General features: G+C 37.2%; 1 protein-coding gene across 2 annotated transcripts in view; it reads left to right on the forward strand.

The window, feature by feature from the left end:
* The first annotated feature begins 15267 nt into the window (after positions 1-15267).
* Positions 15268-20319, forward strand: part of Plekha8 (pleckstrin homology domain containing A8) — a 37840-nt gene continuing 32788 nt past the window's right edge. Inside the window, exons 1-2 of one of the 2 annotated variants that reach the window (XM_010628302.1) lie at positions 15268-15382; positions 16768-16923. In XM_010628302.1, the coding sequence (XP_010626604.1) occupies positions 15361-15382; positions 16768-16923 (178 nt within the window). In that variant the 5' untranslated portion in view covers positions 15268-15360. The remainder of the gene's footprint in view (positions 15383-16767; positions 16924-20319) is intronic. The other variant, XM_033757519.1, reaches the window with a different exon arrangement.

Genomic DNA, 20319 nt, shown 5'->3' on the forward strand with positions numbered 1-20319 from the left:
CTCATATAAGATAAGCCATATGATATTTAAGCTTGTGTGTCTGATTTATTTTATGTAATATGGTCTTAAGGTGCATCCGTTTTCCTGCAAGTGACTCAAATTTATACTTCTTTATGGCAGAGAAGTACTCCATTGTGTATAAATACCATCTTTTCTTTGTCCATTCATGTATTGATGGACAGAGGCTGCTTTCAAGATTTATCTACTATGAATTGTGTTGCATGGCTATGCATACGTCACTGTAATCTCATGTCTGTAACTACTCTGGGAAGATACCTGGAAGTGGTATAGCTGGGTCAAATGGAATTTCTATTTTTAGTTTTTTGAGGAATCTCCATCCTAATTTCCATAGTGGTTGTTACCACTTTACACTGCCACCAACAGTGAAGTATTCCTTTTTCCCCCTACCCTCTCCATCATTTGTTATTGCTTGGTTTCTTGATAATAGCCACTCTTTCTGGAGTGAGATGCAATCTCAATGTTTTTTAAATTTGCATTTTTCTAATGGCCAGGGATGTTGAATGAATGTATATATATATATGTATATATATGCAAACACATACATACATACACATACATATATATACATATATATATATACACACATATACATATTTATTGGCCATCTGTACTTCATCTGAGAACACACATATATACATACATATACATATTTATTGGCCATATGTACTTCATCTGAGAACTGTATTCATTTTAGATGCCCATTTTTTAATTGGGTCTTTAAATTAGGGTGTCTAATTTTTATGAATTCTTTATATATTCTAGATATTAGTCCTTTGAGGAATAGCTAGCAAAAATTTTTTCCATTATGTAGGTTCTCTCTTTTGGTGTGCAGAATCTTTTGATTTTATATGGTCCCATTTGTTAGTTCTTGGTTTTTGCACCTAGGGTTCTGTTCAGAAAGTCTTTGCCTACGCTTAGGTCTCTGAAGAGTTTTATCTATTTTGTCTTCCAGTTGTTTTAATATTTAGATCTTTAGTCCATTTTGATTTTAGTTTAGTGTATGGGGAGAGATAAGGATCTAGGTTCAATTGAACCTAGATGTAGATGTAGATGTAGATGGTTTTCCCAGCACCATTTATTAAAGAGGCTATCGTTTCTCAAGCAAAAGTATTCGGACCATTTGTCAAAGATAAAGCAGCTGAGTGCCTAGGGTTGTTTCTTCATTCTTTACTCTGTTCCATTGATCCATAAGTCTGTTTTTTGATTGTATATTTTCCAGTACTATGCTGTTTATACCATTGTGGCTTTGTAGTCTTAACTTGAAGTCTGGGATTGTCATGCCCCCTGCCTGGCCCTTGTCCAGAATTGCTGTTGGTATTCTAGATCTCTTCTAGTTCCATATGAATTTTTGGATCGCTTTCTTTAGTTCTGTGAGGAATGCTGTTGTTGTTTTGTTTTTGTATGGGGATTGAACTCAGGACCTTGACACTTGCAAGGCAGGCATGGTGCTACTGAGCTAAATCCCTAGCCCTGCTGTTGGTAGTTGTATTGTTATTACATTAAATCTGCATAACAGTTTTGGAAATATGGCCATTTTGATTATATCCCTTCTGCCTGTCTAGGAACAGGGAATATCTTCCATTTTGTGATGTCCTCTTCCATTTCCTTTTCAGACTATTGTAGTTTTCATTGTAGAGGTCTTTCACTTCCTTGGTTAGGTTAATTCCTAAATATTCATTTTTCTTGATGCTGTTGTGAAATGTATTATTTCCCTAATTTCTCTCTCAGTGAGTTTATTTTTAATGCACAGGAACAATATTAGTTTTTGAATGTTGACTTTGTATCTTACTATATATGATCCTGTTATAGCTTATATCTATATGTCCCCCCAAAACCTCATGTGCTCATAGGTGGAAATTTGAGAGATGACTGGATCATGGGTGTGTGATACTATATCATGGGTGTATGTTACTGGATAAGTTCACTGATGGGTTTATAGCTGGGTGTGATATTGGGAGGTGAAGCCTGTTTGAAAGAAAAGAGTCACTTTGTGGGTGTGATCTGGAATGGTATATATCCCTCTTCTAACCTTGATCTTTGCCTGGCTCACTTATTCTTGCCTGCCATGCTATGAGCTCTTTCTTCTCTGTCATTTCCTTCTGCTATGTTTCCCTGCCTTGGAATCAGCCAACTATGGACTGAAACCCCTAAAAATTATAAGCCAATTAAATCTTTCCTCCTTTAATTTGTAGATATTGGGTATTTTGTTCCATTGACAGTACAGTATCTATGATAGCTACTGAATTTGGTTATTAATTTTAATGAAGTTTTTGATGGCTTCTAGGTAGAGGATCATGGCATTTGCAAATAATGATAATTTAACTTATTTCTTTCCTATCCATATCCCTTTTTATTTCATTACCTTGTCTAATTGCTTTGGCTGATGTTTCAAGAACTGTATTAAACAGGAGCAGTGATAGTGGATATCCTTGTCTTGTTCCTGATTTTAATTTGTTTGTTTGTTTGGTACCGGGGATCGAACTCAGGTCCTTGTGCTTGCAAGGCAGGCAGCAGAACCACTGAGCTAAATCCCCATCCCCTTGTTCCTGATTTTAGAAAGATAGCTTTCAACTTCTCTCCATTTAATATGATGTTGGCTATTGGGTTGTCATAGATGGCTTTATCAGACTGAGGTAAAGCCCTTCTATGTCTATTTTCTGGACCAATGGATATTGGATTTCTATCAAAGGCTTTTTCTTTTTTCCCATCTTTTGAAATAATCACCTGATTTTTGTCTTCTGTTTATGTGGTATTACATTTGTGTATAAATGTTGAACCCTCCCTGTATCCATGGTGTGAATCCTGCTTGGTCATGATATATGATCTTTTTAATGACTTGCTGCATTCTGTTTGCCAGTATTTTATTGAGGATTTTTGTATCTATGTTCATAAAGAGATTGCACCGTAGCTCTTGTTTTTTTTTTGGTTGGGTCTTTTTCTGGTTTTGGAATCAGGGTAATGCTTGCTTCCAGGAATGATTTGGAGGTACGGCTCCCTTTTGATTTTGTTAAAGAGTTTCAATAGTATTGGCATTAGATTTTCTCTGAAGTTCTCATAGAATTTGGCAGTGAATCCAATCCATAGGGACCTGGGCTTTTCTTAGTTGGTAGTTTTTCTCTTACTTCTTCAATGTCATTGGTTGGTGGTCTTTTCAGGATTTTTCTTTTTGGTTCAGATTTGGTAGTTTGCGTATATTTAAGAATCTTCATTTTTTCTGAATTTTGTATTTTTCTAAAGCATGGCTTCTCTGGGTATTTACCAATGATCTTCTGGATTTCAGCAAAATCCATTGTAATTTTGTCTTTTTAATTTCAAATTACATGAATTTGGGTCTTTTCTTTCTCTGTTTTGATAAGATTGTCTAAGATTTTGTCTACTTTATTTTTTTCAGAGAACCAATTCTTTGATTCATAGATTCTTTGTATTTTTGTCTTAATTTCATTAATTTCTGTTGTGATCTTTATAATTTCCTACCTTGTACTAGCTTTATATTTGGATTGTTGTTTTTCTGTGACTTTGAGGAACATCATTGGGTTATTTATTTGAATTGCTAAATTTCCCTCTTTGGACTGTTTTCATTGTGTCCCATAGGTTTTGATATGTGGTACTGGCATTTTAATTTGTAGGAATTTCCTTAATTTCAGCTATAACTCATTGATAAGTCAAAGAAGGTCTTGTCTAATTTCCATGTGTTTCTGTGGTTTCCTTTGCCATTGATTTCTAGTTTCACTGCACTTTGATCTGGTAGTATGCATTGGGATAATTTTATTTTGCATATACTTAAGAATGCTTTATGAGCTAGTGTGCGGTCTGTTTTAAAGAAAGTCCTATGTGCTGCTGAAAAGAATGTGTATACTGTTGTTGTATAGAACACTCTGTGTATATGTGTGTGTGTAGTTCATTTGTTTGAAGGTTTGACTCTTTCTTGTATATTTCATATCATTGGGTTTTGTTTTTTGATCCATCTGCCAAATGAGTCTTTTGATTGGGGAATTGAAGCCATTCATATTGAGAGTTATTACTTTTTTTTTTTTTTTTTTTTTTTTTTGGTACCGGGCAATCAAACTCTGGACCTTGGGCCTGCGAAGCAGGTGGCAGAACCACTGAGCTAAATCCTCAGCCTGAGGATTATTACTGAGAGGTGTTGACTTATTCCTGTCATTTCATTATTTCCTTTTGTTGATTTCCTTATTTTTGTTTTTCCTTTTGCTTAGCTCCTTATCCATCATAATTTCTGTGATGCCATTTGTGTTGTCCTCTGACCCTTCACTTATTGCAATTACTCTTAGTCTTCTTTGTGTCATCCAGTAGCTGTTGGATCCATTTTTCATATTTTCTATTCCTTTTAAGGTGACTTTGAAAGTTGGTTTTAAAAGAATCATTTCTTCTAGTTTTGAAATTCTTTCCTCACATTGTTCACTTGTACTGTCCATACTTTGAATTTAAGTTTTAATCTCCTGGATTTCTAATTGAAACCTTTGCAGGGTCATTTGTGTTTTATGTCATTTTATTTTTTTAGTTCACCTAGCTTTTTATTAGTATCTACTAAAAGCTTTTGGATCCTTTTGGTTATTACTTTCATTTTCTGCTTATTTATATCTTCTGTGATCTGACTGAGTAGCTCTCTGATCTGCTTTCTGACCTCCTCTGTTATCATTTTGAATAACTTGGTGTGTAGTTTATGCTATTCCCTGGATTGGCTTTGGGAGAGTTGGGAGTTTTGGGAGGCATTTTGTTTCCTTGACTTCTCATGTTATCTATTTTTTGTTTGTTTGTTTGTTTTCTTTGGTGCTGAAGTTTATGTACACTTACAGTGTAAAGACTTTGTTGCTCTTATAGAGATATCTTTATTTTCTCTTCAGTGAAGTACTTTGGGTATGGCTAACTATAGTCCATTGCTTCAGCCACAAGATCTGTCCACCTTGGTTAATTTGGGAGAATGGGGTTCTTTGGGCATATCTTCTAGTATTGTTCTCTGGGAATGTATTCTAGGACTGGTAATGTCGGAAAGGTAATCTGAGTGTTGTCTTATATGCAAATCTGGTAATATCAAGTGAATCAGCTATATAATATCATCCAAGGCAAAACTGTCTATTAACATACTATAAAAACCAATTGCATACCACACTTAACCCTAGAGAAGAAATCCACAGTTTCACTGTAAACATTAAGACAACCCAGGTATTGAATTACAACTAATATGCACTAAAAATGACGGCTGTACCTCTGCTAATAATAGAGAAGATTTCAACAGCAATTTTAGAGAGTTAGCTATCAAAAGATTAATAAAGCTTTATGGTTATACTAGTAAAGGTACAAGGTTTGGGAATGGGAGAATGCAAGAGGGAAAATTTGAAACCTTAAGCTATGATATGAGAAGGAGGAATAAGATGTGGTACAAATGATCTTATTGGGGAATAGAAGGATGTTTATAGAATTAGGTAAAGGTAAAAGAAAAAACTGATGAGAAATAGAAGATAAAAGAAAAAGAGGGAAAATTTTTTATGGGGAGTAAAAATAGAAAAAATTACAGGGAGAAAAATTAAAAGGGAGAAGAGGAAAAAATAAAAAGTAAGAAAAACACATAAGAAACAAGGAAGGACAAAGAAAATTCTCCAGACCCCAGAAAATTGGTGAAGAGGAAAGAGGAAAGAAGAAAAAACAAAGCCAAAGAAACTAAAACTTATATATACATTCACCAGAAAAACAACAACAACAACAAAGCAACAAAATAATTTTTCTAAGATTTCATATATGTGGTTTTCTTCCAGGATCTACTATTTTGGGTCATTGTCCAAATGTGTCCCTGCTCACAATGATAGATAAAAAAGGCTGTCGGACCCCAGATCTGTGCTGAATGCAGGCAAGAGCAGGCAGTAGGTTTAGGGTGAGGGAACCAGTGCTGTGACTTTCAAATCCAGAAAACTGAGGGCCGGGGATTTAGCTCAGTGGTTCTGCTGCCTGCTTTGCAGGCGCAAGGTCCTGAGTTTGATCCCCAGTACCAAAAAAAAAAAAAAAAAAAAAAAAAAAAAAAAAAATCCAGAAAACTGAAGGCTGACTGTGGCTTTTTAACCATGGGGCAGAGCCTGTGCCCTCTATCTTATACCTCTTAAAGGATCTCTTTCCAACCTGACTGCACCTCCATGACTAGGGCTGTCTCACATGGCTCACACACAGTTCCTGTGGGAATGTAACACTGGAAGCCGTGAAGTGAAGGTGTTCAAATCTGTTCTGAGTCCCAAGTTCAAACAGTCACCCTTTTCCCAGAATGGCATCCAACCAAACTCTTTCTCCAGGGATATGGTGTGTGCATGAAGTAGATAGAGTTACATGCCAGCTGTTGCCTGTCAAAGGGAAGCACTCTCATGCTCTCCCTGCAGTTCACAGCATGTGCTAGTTTGTTCCACCGCTGCATTTCTCCTTGAACCCCTCTGCAGTCCCCACCTTTCACTGTGTCTCTGTAGATTGGTCTCCCTTTCCTGTGAATCACAATCCAGGGGTCGGAGAGAAGGTACAGATTGTCCCTTCCTTTCTCTGCTTTATAGTCTCTCTTCAATTTCTCTGTGGGTTTTAATTTTACTGTCAGATCATTCCTGATTTCCAGGAATCTACTTCTCTCTTTTTCTTCTTCCACAAGTTGTTATTTTTCTATGTCTGGATTCCAATCTCAGAAATGCTCAGTTGCTGCTGCTTACTACTCCACTTATCCAAAGTTCTGTTTATTTGGCTTTTACATGGTTTTACTATGTAGTTTATTTAGGCTGGTCTTAAACTCATAGAAATCCTCCTACCTCAGCCTCCAAAATCCTGAAATTACAAATATGGGCCACCACACTCAGCATGATTGTCTGTTAGTGTGAGGAGTCTTTTTCACCTTCTTCCTTCTTCCCCAGCTATAGCAAAAATGTTACTGACTGACCTGGCAAAGGAACCCAAGCATTTGCTATCAACTCTGCTGTCTAGAACTTTGTTAGGGAAGCTGAGATACAAGGGAGAGGGTGCTGATAGCATGAGGTGTTGCTGAGCACCCACAGAGAACATTGGAAACCACCAAGGTGGTGGAGGTCAAGGTTACATTAGAGTAGTAACTGTGCTTTGCTTCATTTTAAAATGCTAGGGTGAGCCAGAGATTTAGGTCAGTGGTTCCACTGCCTGCCTTGCAAGCTCAAGGTCCAAGTTCAATCTCCCGTACCAAAAAAAAAAAAAGTAGTGTTTTTTACTGTCAACATTATCTATATAACATGCACAATAATAGTGTATTATAATCATTATATATGGAAATTATAAACATAGAAACTATAATTTATGATGGATAAATTAAGACTTGAATCACCACTTCAGAAAGATTATCAGTCCTATCAAGAATTTAAATCTCATTTTATTTTTTTGAATTAGCTTTGTCTTAAAACAGATTCTGGGAGCAGGGGAGTGGGCTTTCTGTTGCTTTATATTAGGATAAAGATATGCTGGTGTTGAAAACTAAAATAAATGATTTAAGCTCACGCTATAATTTTGTGGAAAAGAAAACTGAATTCAAAAAAATGTTAAGGGATTTCCTTAACTTCTTGTTTTTTCTATTCTATTCCCTTGTGGTTGTAGTCACTAGTTTTTCCTCTTAAAATTGATTGAAAAACATCTTTCCTTCACTTTCTTCTTTACTTTTTGCCTAATTTTCTATAAAGGATTTAAATAGGTCCTTTTTGTTTTGTTTTTTTTTTTCTGCATTTCTACCCAGCAACATTTTAAAAACTTTTGAAATTCAATAAGCTACTGTTTTCTTTTTATTGTTTTACTGTGAAAAAGTAAGATACTGTGATAAACTTATGATTTCTTGTAACCTCTCAATTAACAAAAGTTCTTATGTAAGAGTCATTATTTGGGCCAACATGGAGTGAGCCCACTGTAGCCTTTCTGTCTCTCTCAGTTGCAGTGAAAAAGTGAACAAAGCAGAACAGCAAAGTATTACAGTTCTATCAAATGTACAAGGAACATCTACCAAGATAGGCTACATTCTGGACCATTCGGCTAATCTTTAATCTTGTCAAAATAATGTTCTGTGTTTTTAAGGAAGTAAAGTTCAAAAGGTGGGAAATCCCCAAATATAAGGAAATTAAACAGTATGCTTCGAAGTAACACATAGGTCAAAAAGAATGTCTTCAAGAAAATTGAAAAGTATTTGGAACTTAAAATGAAAATAGTACAGTGGTTACCCGGGAGTAAATGGTGAAGGACTGGAAAAAAGTAGCATAAGGTAGTTTTGAGGAATGGATAATGGAATTTTACTTATCTTGATTATCATGGTAGTTAACAGAGGTTTATGTATTTATCAAAATTCAGAACTATTTGCCAAAATTTTTCTGTTAAATTTACAGTTAGGTGTCTATTTAATACGGTACAGTTTCTTTCCCTCTTACACTAAGGTGTTTGGATGAGCTGTCACAAGGCTGCTGGAGAAAAAATAGAAGTGAAGCTACAATATTTTTAGTTATAGTGGGTATAACTCATAAGTCACTGTTTTGCTTTGGATCTTTAAAGAAAAAAGAACATTTCTTTTAGAAAGTGATTTTTAAGCAGTTATTGGGATATAAAAAGGGAAGAATTTTTAGTGCAAAATTAATACAAGAATTGCAAATTGAGGTCTAAATATACATGCAAGATAATTATGAAGAAAATTATTCTCATTGAAAAAAACATATTGGTCAACAGTAGATGAATTGAAAAGCCTTTTGTTAAAAAAAAAATAGCCAAGTGTGGTAGCATGTGCCCCAGTCCCAGCTACTCAGATGGTTAGGTGGCTGAGGCAGGAGGATCACTTGATAGGGAGACCTTACCTTTTTTAAAATGTGTATTTTGCAAAAGTAACTTGTTAATTAAGTGTAGAAAGGCATTTACTCTATGTGAGAAAAGCTGGCAACAGTGTTGGAATAGTGATCTTCAAATCTTTTAAAATTTCTTTAAGAATTTTTTTTTTTTTTGCTTTCAGAATATATAAAAATCATCTTTTGTTAATTTTCTTCTGAATAGTTTATTCTTTTGGTGTTGTTATGAGCTGGATTTGTTTTCCTAAACTTTATTTTTAGATTGTTTATTGTAACTGTACAGGAATACAACAATATTTATATTTCATTTATGCTAAAGACTTTGTTTTAAATGTATGTGTGAGTAGAGCTGTATTTGCATCTGCCTTTTTACTCTGTTTATATTCTTTTTTTTTCTTTGGTACTGGGGATTGAACTCAGGCCCTTGTGCTTGCGAGGCAGGCTCCAAAACCAAAGCTGTGGCCCTGCCTTTTTACTCTGAATGCCTTCTCATTTTCTTGCCCTGGCTGGAACCTCCAATATACAGTGTATAGTGGGCTTTTGTTTGTTTGTTTGTTTGTTTGTTTTTGAGGGGTCTGGTATATAATTGAGGCTGCCATTGAACTCACTATGTAGCTAATCCTGGCTAGCCTCAAATTTACAATGATGGATTATGCCACTTCGGCCTCCCAAATGCTGGAAGTTCTGGGATTACAAGTCATTCACCAGCACACCTGGCTCCAGTATGCTTAGAAGTGGAGAAGTGGCAAGAACACACAGTCTTGTTTTGTTGCTGATCTTAGGAGAAAAATCCTGTCTTTGACCATTAAATATGTTAGTTGTGAGGTTTTACATGCCTTTGTCATATTGCAGTGGTTCCTGTCTATTCTTTGGTTAAGTGTTTAAGTGTTTAAGTCTTTTTCTTTTTCTTTTTCTTTCTTTTCTTTTTTTTTTTTTTTTTTTTTTTCCATTTTTTTTTTTTTTTTTTTTGGTACCAGGGATTGAACTGTTTTAAGTGTTTTTCTTATGACAAAGTATTAGATTTTTGTCAAGTGCTTCTTATATGTTTAGTGAGATGATCATATGATAAATGAGAAATCTTTTATTTCAAGAAAACAAGCCTGCAGCCAGGCTTGAAATTAAAAGGGACATTTATTAGCTCATCCTGAGTGAGGGGTTAAATCCTGTCATCCAGATTTATCCTCTTCTGCCTTTGTCCCTCAAATTCTCCAACTCCCTTTTCTATTCATGTTAAAAATTAGGTTTAGGTCTCATGTGATGGTGAAATGGATCCTAGCACCTCTAGGGGGGGCATCCTTAAGACCAAAGAAAAAGAGGGTCTCTAGTTCTTTTCCCAGACCCAGAAAAATCCCTGAATTATCTCTGGTTGGGTCACTTGCCCATTTTGCAACTGTCATAGAGGTCAGATTATGTGAAGCTCCAGGTAGGCCTGGTCCGTATGCATGCTTGGAGTTGATTAACCTATCCAGATTACATACGTAAAGTATGGAGAAGAAGGTATTCAGTAGTGAAAATGTGCAGAATGGATGCTGAATTGCCAAAAAGAAATGTCAAATATTCTTTCTGCTCACTAAAGTTTCTTGTCTAATCCTTCCACTAGGGGAGTTTGGCTGACACCACATTCCATCTCTTGGAGACATAGTGAAAAAAAAAAAGAGGATGGGATTGAATAGGAAGATTAGTCTAATGGCATTGTAAGGAAGCAGAGACCAGTACAGCCCATAGTTTTCGTCTGCCCTTTTGTTACCTTGAACATTTTTATTATTTCCAAAGTAACTGAAGATTCTTTTAAAATAAAAAGTAGATTAATTTCCTTTTCATCATCCTGGCCTCTTTTTTCCTACTATATTCCATCTAATGAGAATGAGATTTCTGGTCTCTTAATGTGCCTTTTGCAACTTCAGGAGCTTTATGCTTAAAAGGCTTTTTTTAGTTATAGTTTCTGTAGTTCCAAACTATAAAATAAAATAGTAACATTTTGAACTTCACTTTGTGTAATTAAAACTTCCCCTGGATAAATACAGAACCTGATATAAGAAAGGTAATTATTTCAGTTGTGATGATAGTTTGTCAGCAGCTTTTAAAACTAGCTGCACCTGTGCTTTATGAAGTAAGGGATGCTGTTTTAACTTTTTTCACATTCCTGTAAGATAAAATTAGTGTAGGGTACTGTTCTATTTTATTCTTCTTTTTATGGTATATGGACTTGAACCAGGGCCCTGAAAATGTTAGACAAATAGTCTACCACTGAGCTATATGCCCAGCTCCATTTTTTTCAAATTTAAGATACCTTCCCCCCCCACATCAAAAACTCTGAAATCTGGAAGCACCTTATAATTAGTGCCATGTAATTGCTTAATTAACAAAGTTTTTTTTTCTTATATTAGTCAGCTTTGTATCATTAGGACCAAACACCTGAGAAAGTCAATTTAGAGGACTACTTGGCTCATGGTTTCAGGCATTAAGTCAGCTGACTCCAAAGCAGAAACATCATGGTGGAAGGCCTTGGTAGAGAAAAGATGCTCAGTTCATTACAGCCAGGAAGCAGAAAGCAGGCAAAGAGCCAGAGAGGAAGAACCAGGGACCAAATACATCCTTTAAAGGCACCCTCCACTGTGACTTACTTCCTCCAACTAGCCCAGACTTTGAATAACCCATTCAGCTCTGAACTTATCAATATTTTATTCCATTGATGAATGTCCTCATGATCCAGTCACTTCTCCAGGCCCCACCTCTGAATACTGCTGCATTGAGAATTATGTCCTCAATACATGAGTCTTTAGGGACCATTTCATAGTTAAACTATAACACAAAATAATGGTTCTGTCTTATAATTGGTGATGTGGTAAAACGTTTAAGTCACAGGGTTTTATACGATAAGTTTTTGGGTCACAGGGTGCTGCTATAGCTTGAATCTGGAATGTCTCTCAAAGGCCCATGTGTTTAAAGCTTGGTCCACAGCTTGTCACTGTTGGAAGATGGTAATAGGAGGGGCATAGTAGACTGAATTTAGGTCATTTGGGGAGGTGCCCATGAAGGGAATGTTGGGATGCTGACTTCTCCTTGTTTCCTGCTTCCCAGTTACCATGAAGTGAGTATTGCTTCATCACTAGCTCTCTACTATGATTTGATGCCTTACCAAAGGTCCAAAGCAGTGGGACCAAGTGTCCATGGACAGAAACCTGTGAAACTGTGAGCCAAAATAAACCTTTCCTCCTTGTACATTGATTTATCTCAAATATTTGTTATAGTAATAGAAAGCTGACAAGCACAGGTACAAGCACCCACACATTTAACCAAACATTATTCTGACTCTGTAAGTATGCTTCTGGGTGTGATTAAATTGAATTGAAAGACCGTGGACCTCATCCATAAGTTTAGGACTAGACTATAACAAAAAAGGCTAAGAGGAAACTAATTCCACTTGCCCATCTGCCTTGAACTAGAACATTGAGCTTCATTAGAACTTGTACTGTGTGCTCTTCTGTGTCTTTACTTTGATAACTACAGATCTTGGGACTTGCATAGAATCATCTGAGATAGTTTTTTATAATACATCTCTTTATGTGTACATATACACATATCCTATTGATTCATTTTCTCTGGAGAATGCTAATTCAGTTGGATCCTAAATTGGATCAAATGTAGTAATTGAGAGTGCCTTCTACACAAAGCATGATAGCTTTGGGAAGTGTTCACACCAGTTAGGGTCACAGAATAAGCTGCACACTGAAAAGATGCTTGTATTCTATATCAGTATTATAGACACCTAAGCTAGTTAGAAAATATAAGGCAGTTAGGCAAAGCCTCAGCAGACAAAACAATTGAGACACATTTACTAAAAGGTCAGGATTCAAAAAGGAAGAACTACTACGCCTACATGCTTCCCCTGGGGATGAATAGCAGTCATTGATATTCTAAATTGACATCAGGTCACCTTAATTGGGCAACAAAACCTCCCTAGCCTATTTCTTCTGCTGAAATCCTTGTCTTTCCATGTATGTTTGCTATGTGATTAGCTTCCCCATTTAATCAGTATTATCTAAGTGACTATATTTGTTGTAATCTTATTGGTTGATCATAGTTTTGTCCCACTTTTTGATTTCCTGTTGGATCAATATTACCTAAGGAACCATACTTGTAATCTTATTAGTTAACTAGTTTTGTTCCACTTTGAACCTGCCTCACTTAATGGCTTTGCTCAATAAAACACCTTTGAGAAGTGGGTTGGGTAGGCAACCCACTTTCTGGTCCCTTTCTGTCTCTTTTAGACAGAAGCTTATCTTTCAATAAATTCTTCCTACTCTTAACCTCCGTTGTTCTTGGAATTTATTCTTCAGTTTTAGAGAACACTTACTCAGGGTTTCAGAGATCTAGCAGGTTGGGAGTTATAATGTTTTCCTTATTTGGATTTTTTCCCTTATTTAGATTTCTTGGTGCCCTATATCACCAGGATAGCTATTTCAGAGTGAGGGGCTAAAGTCAGAGTTTTAGTGCCAAATGGGCAGTGTGGAAAGACATAACTTTCTTCCTAGCTCCACTATGTGCAGCCTGTGTACCCTATGTTATGTTTTTTGTTTTGTTTTGATTTTTTTTTTTTTTGGTATTGGGGATTGAACTGAGGACCTTGTGCTTGTGAGGCAGGCGTGGTGCCACTGAGCTAAATCCCTGGCCCTAGGTTTCTTTATTTGTAAAATGAGTCAATTTGACTAGATTAGTTCAAAGACCTCTTCTACTTCTCCAATTCTAAAATACTGATTCTTCTGTTTCAGTGAGAAGAGGTGACCTGAGGTACAAATAAATGCTCCGTAATCAGTAATGTCTGATTCTCTGCCTAAAAACAGCATAGTCTGAGAATTGATTGGGTTTCCCAGGTTGCAGTATTTCGTTGTATAAAGGGTAGCCTTCAAGTTTGCGTTTCTGTAGAATTTGAAGCCAAGGTCAGGAAATATTGCCTTCTGAGATAAAAATTTACAAGTTCATTTGAAGAGTTTCGTTAGCCAGGAATTGACTTGGGCAGATGTAGAGTTAATTACCATGCATATCCTGATAGTCTGTAAAGGATCTGAGTCCTTGGGAAGGAAGTCTTCAATATAAAGTATAACAAAAGGAGCATAAGCCATAGTTTGTGAAAAGATTTCTTATCTTTGATGAGAAAGGTTGTATAGTAGGATATTTCAATTCAGGTATCATTGGAGAGTGGTTTCTTCGAATTAGTTTTTACTCAGTTTTAAGGAAGTAAGAGACACTGTACCTTGCAGTCCTAAGTAATCTGGTTTCTAGAAAAGTAGACCCTAATAAAGTGATGAGAACAGTATCTTGCCTTCCCACCTAATAGCTTCACTTAAATTTAGTGCTGACTGTTCAGCCTTCTGATTACAAACATAATTTCTTTATCATAATCTTAGTCCAGGGGTGCCCCAGGAAGTAGTAGTCTCCCCATAGAACATAATAAATTGATTCCATGTGGTCATCAGTTGTTGTCTTACCCACTTGGATGATGTGAAGTAGTCCCCAGAGGCCCATCAAACATGTATAACTACATAACCCTGGGACCCTCCCCTCTCACTGGCTTTTTCACTGGCTATTTCAGTCACAGCAGTCTCATGAGAGAAATGAATCGCTAAATGACTATGGCATTTCAGAGAAAGGAAAAAGACTATGCCTTATGGAGACCCGAAAGGCTTATGCAGATAGTCAGGGATGACATTTTGTGAAGATCTTGCTTGAAATGCAGCAAATAAGGTCGGTTTGACTGAAATATAGGGTATCATAGAAGACTAGATAAAATATATGTCTACTATGTGGTTTATACCCTGAACTTTTGCAGTATTGAAGTGAATGGAGTTAAACTTTGAATGTTTTAAAATCATTCTGTTTTGATGAATCAATACTTTTTTAAGTGAAACAGAGTTATCTTTTCCTGAGTCATATGACACTAGTTGTATAACTTTTGTTGAAAGGGCATTGTAACATTTGTTGCACTATTTATAAATTTCTGATATTTTGTTTCTTAGTCCAGGGAGGAGAGTGCATGAGTAAAGCAGTGTTAAGGACACAATAATCATTTGTCTTAGAAAAATTAAAAATCACAGATTACTATTACTACATGATAAAACAATAATAAAAATTATTGTACATTCTGTTACCTTGAGTATCATCATCCATGCCTGCTGTTGATCATTCCAGAGTTCTATACTTCATGTGACTAAAACTATATGCCTTCGTGGTGTTTAATTTTATAAAAATAGGATCAAACATACAAGTCTTTTCTAACCTGCCTCCTTCTCTAGAATTTCCCTTGCAATGAATAGGGTCCTTGCAACTGAGACTTGGTATCCTATATTAGGCCTTAGTTTCAGTGTCCTGGTAGGCACCTCACATGCTGGTAGTAATTACAATGATCCTCTTGCTTCTGTTTTCAGGTTGGCAGCCTCGATGGTTCCTTCTCTGTGGAGGAATACTATCCTATTATGATTCTCCTGAAGATGCCTGGAAAGGTTGCAAAGGGAGCATCCAAATGGCAGTCTGTGAAATTCAAGGTGGGAAACCAAACAACCTGCAGGTTTTATTTTTATGTCTCTGAAAAAATAAAAAGCACTGGCCTCTGCATGCCTTTCTCTGCTGTTCCCACAGTACAGATAAAGATACATAGTATCATGGCCTTTGTAAATACAACTTAAAACTGCAGCTGTCTTTCATAAGGAGAGTTTAAATAGTCCCACAAAGTCTTTGTAGATAGGGAGGGATGGAGGAGTTGAGGGCAGGGGACTAGGGGAAAAATAAGAACCAAGGTGGATTATGTAAAGGTGCAGATTTCCAATGATGATTGTCACTATATTGTATACCTAAAGTGTACCAATAAAATTAATTAAAAAGGTGTGGTCCAAATGAACAAGAGCAGTGTGCTTCACTACTCAGCTAGTACTCATTCCTTAATCACCTGCTCACCTGGGACCAGTAGCTATTTGCAAAGTTTAAATCTTTACTGCAAAAAAAAAAAAAAAAAAAAAAATTTACTGCGGTGCCAGACATTTCTGTGTTTAAATCAGATCAGGTATACCCACACACTCACTCCCATACACACTCAAAGCAAAATAAGCAATTGATAAAAAAATGCATCTTTGCTTGTTAGCATGCGTATTAGACCATTTTCCATTACTACAACAAAATATCAGAAGCCAGATAATGTATAAAGGAAAGAACTTTATTTAGTTAACAATTTTGGAGGTTCAAATTTTAAATAGCATGGTGCCAACTGGGTGTGTCACATCATGGAAAATGGCATCACAGTGGGAGCTTGTGTGAGAGGGAGAGATTATATGATAAAACAGGAAGCCAGAGAGTCTGTGGAAAAACCAGTCTTGCTCTTTTATGACAGCCCTGTCCTGAGTATGAACCAGTGTCCCATGAGAACTGTTCTAACTCTCTGAATGCAGTGCTCCCAGTAACCTCCCACACTGCTTCACCTCATAAACATCCTACCAACATCACTGCACTACAGACTAAGCTTCTGACATGTGAACCCTTAGCAGGGTTCCAGCTTTTTCTTTGGACTGGGGCAATCCATACCATAACGCATGCAAGCCTATTTGACCCCAAAGCAGCATATTTTATGTACACACAGCCAAAAGAGAGGTTCCTTCTATATTCTGATAGACACTTAAATTGAGTGATTGTTTTTTGGGTCAAAGACTTAATGATGGCTTATAGAGCCAATTAAAAGCATCGCGTTTTTTGATCAACAGAACTGTGTAGGAAAAGATAAACAGAACATTGTGTGAACTAAGGGCTGACCTTACTACTTCTCTCCTCCTCTCTTGTCTGGGAAAAAGCTTTTAAGAACTGGTGCCACTTGATGTCAAGAAGTTGAATGGGGTGGAGTCTACTCACTTCCAAGTTTCTGACTACTCTGCCTTGCTTCCAGTTCATTCTGTAGATAATACCCGCATGGACCTAATAATTCCTGGGGAACAGTATTTCTACTTGAAGGCCAGAAGTGTGGCTGAGAGACAGCGGTGGCTGGTAGCCCTGGGGTCAGCCAAAGCTTGCCTGACAGACAGTAGGACCCAGAAGGAGAAAGGCAAGTACTGATTGTTCTCTAGTCTGGGAGCCTTGGAAATCATCCATTAACATCTCTGTGTTCCCTTTTTTTTAAATTTATGTTGTCTCTGACCCCCTACCAAGCTTTCTGTATCATTTACATGCTCTGTCAGAGTAGGGCTTATACCAGGGTCCATAGCTTATTCTACTTTCTTAGCATATAGTAGAAAGAGTACAGGCTTCAGAGCTAGACACAAGTGGTTTCAAATAATGGCTTTGTGGTTTATTGACTCTGTAACTTTGGCATGGATCACTTAAAAATTTTAGTTAACATTACCTTGGGGGGATTGCTGAGAATTAGTGGTGATATACAGGGTAGTACCTAGTCAGGCACCAAATTGGAGTGCCCAATTAGGCACAGACTCTGGCAAAAAGTAGTTGTGCCAGAGAAACCTTGGGTGTCTTTGGTAATAGTGTCATTTTCCCTTTCCTTTCTCAAGTGGGATGGATACCTAATGTCAGGTTGGTGCTGCTTAGTATTTATTAATTCGATATCATTAGGTCTCCTGAGAACTATGGCAGGCACAGTGTTCTCATTGGGCTGGGACAAAAATGCCAGGGCTCACTGCATGGGTCCTACTTGTTGCTGTCCCAGCTCCACAGCTCTATATGTGCAACTTGAAAGATTGAGTGGGTAAAGGAAAGGGGAAATGGGGGTGGGGGGATATTCCAGGAAACATTTCTCATGACAGTTGTGGTGGATATTTCTAATTCTTCAAGTAGACCCAGCTAAATGGTCTCTTCATTGTTTTTATATATATATACAAAATCAGGAACAAATCCTAGAAACCATTATCTTTGGCTCTGAGCTGATGGTAATATACAGTATTCTCAGGGAGAAGGAACAGAGGTGGTAGTAATTGTAGCTGAGCCTGTAGCATCAGGTGGCTGGAACGCCTTTCTGTGAATGGCTAGGAGCTATTACCCTTGATAGGCAACACGCTAAACCAATCCTCAGTCAAAATGAGAAACCATATTCTTGGTGGTGATTGGACATAACAGAACACTGTTTCCCAGGTATGAGCAGAGCAGAGCAGTAGGAGGTAGCTCACTCTGACCCCATTTTAAGACCCTGTGTGGCAGAACTGAGGCCAGAACTATGAACCCTGACTCTGCTGCCAGTCTTGATAGCAGATCCAGTTGGAATGTTGTCTCTTCCTATACTGGTGATTATTCAATATGTTGTCTAAAAAAAATGTATTTTATATGGACCTTGACTTACGAATTGTAGCTGATTGTAACTCCAGTTGGTTGTAAGTCAAGACTATTTTCCCCATAAAAAGTCATGGAAATACCCATAATGTGTTTTGAACTTCCCAAAGCACCCCTTAACTAATCTATAATAAAAAGTGTTGTGTAATTTGCATAATTTACCAGAAACACCAATAATTTTCCTAGTGTATTCATCAAAAATTTATACAATGTGCCTAGTTTACCAAAAACAACGATTTCATGTATTCACCATTCAAGTTGACATCTTTGGCTTGCAGGAAAGGAGCAGGAGGAAATGGAAGATGGTTATTGTTTTGAAGTCTCCATCCTTAAGAACATCAGGAATCTGGTGTCCTTTCTCTCCTCGGAAGATTCTAACTTATGGCTCACTAGGTCTTAACCTTTTCAGAACTAAAAACTGGTCTAAGGTTGTCTGTTTCTTTTCCTTAACACTGTTCTGTAATATGACATGACATCATCATTAAGCAAGTGAATGCAATGATTGACTTTTCCCCTTCTAGTTGTGTCTTTTCTACAAATGTTTGTAGCTCTGACATTTTGGGGGGATTTCCTTTATTTAAAAAGAAGAATTTTGCTGCACTGATTGTTGATACTCCCCCTCTTCAGATAGCTCCTCAGCTGCCACTCTCTGTTGGTCAGCCACAAGTTGCTGAAGTTCCTCTGTAGACAGTTCCTCTCAGTGTTCCTTCCCCAGTTCTTCAGCATCACCACTGTCTACCTGCAATCTTGTGGACTCTGCTATAGTGAAAGTGTCATCAATCACAGGGTCAATTGAAGGCACAGTATCCTCTATGCAGCCTTCAAAATCTCCCTCCTGTGTAATTTTAGACCACACTTTCTTCCAGGCAGAACTCAGTGTTCTTAGAGAGACATTAGCCCAGCATTTATCATTTATCCCTACACAGGAAAGGATATTGTAATGTTTCTTCTAGATCTCTTAAAGGGTTAAATCTGTCTGAGACCATATGGCGCCACTTCAGGAACAGTTCCTTGGTGTATAGCTTTTTAAAGTTAGCTATAACCTGCTAGTACATAGGCTGCAGTAGAGGAGTTGCATTAGGTGGAAGGAACTCTACTGAGAGCCATGAGAATCCTTCAGCCAATTCTTCCAGATCTCATGGGTGAGCAGGAGCATTGTCCGTGATGAGGAGTAAACCTTTGTCCTCTAGACATTTCTTAACAGTAGGATAGAAAGCCTCCCTGATTCACTCAATAAAAAGTATTCTTGTTGCTGGGCGTGGTGGCGCGCGCCTGTAATCCCAGCACTCGGGAGGCTGAGGCAGGAGGATCACTGTGAGTTCCAGACCAGCCTGGACTACATAGTGAGTTCCAGGTCAGTCTCAACTACATAGTGAGACCCTGTCTCAAAACCCAAAAAAAAAAAGTATTCTTGTTACCCAGGCTTTTGCATTAGATCTCCACATGGCCTCTAGCCTGTTCATGACTGTGTTTTCTGGACATTCTAAGGGTCTCAAGAGTGATAAACCAAGAGGTCAGCGCTAGCATTAGCACATAGCAGTAAGGTTAGCCTTTCCTTCATAGGCTTGTGGCCTGGCATTTTCTTCTCTTCCTGGGTAATCTATGTTCTCCTTGGCATTTTCTTCCAGAAGAGGGCAGTTTCATCACAGTTGAAAACTTAGTGAGAGCAAAAGCCTTATCTCTGTGTCATCATTTTGAAGTGGTGTGTATAATTTTCAGTAGCCCTTTTATCAGCACTGTCTGCTTCATTATGCCTTGTTAAGCTATGAACCCCAGTTCTCTAAAATTTTCTAACCACCCCTTACTGGCATGAAATGTTTCACTAGTGTCATTTGTTGATAGATTTTCCCTTACAAGATCTGCATTTATAGCCCTAGCTTCTTCACAAATTATAGACACAGGCTATAATCTTCCATCTGCCTTTTGTTTATCCAAATAATACCTTTTTACCTTGCTTAACACAATTGATCATTGATCATGCATGCCTTATTAATTTGGGTAACACCTTTAACAATACTAGCTTCCTTATACAAATCTTTTCTCTGTAAGATTGTTGAGATGGTAGATTTCAATATGCTGTATGTAATAGCAAGATAGGTCACACAAATGCCACTCTCATGTTTCTCCACAATCTTTTTTTTTTTTTTTTTTTTTTTTTTTTTTT

This window comes from Fukomys damarensis, unplaced genomic scaffold, assembly GCF_012274545.1.
Source record: "Fukomys damarensis isolate Sample0158 unplaced genomic scaffold, DMR_v1.0_HiC HiC_scaffold_4, whole genome shotgun sequence".
In the NCBI taxonomy this organism is placed as follows: domain Eukaryota; kingdom Metazoa; phylum Chordata; class Mammalia; order Rodentia; family Bathyergidae; genus Fukomys; species Fukomys damarensis.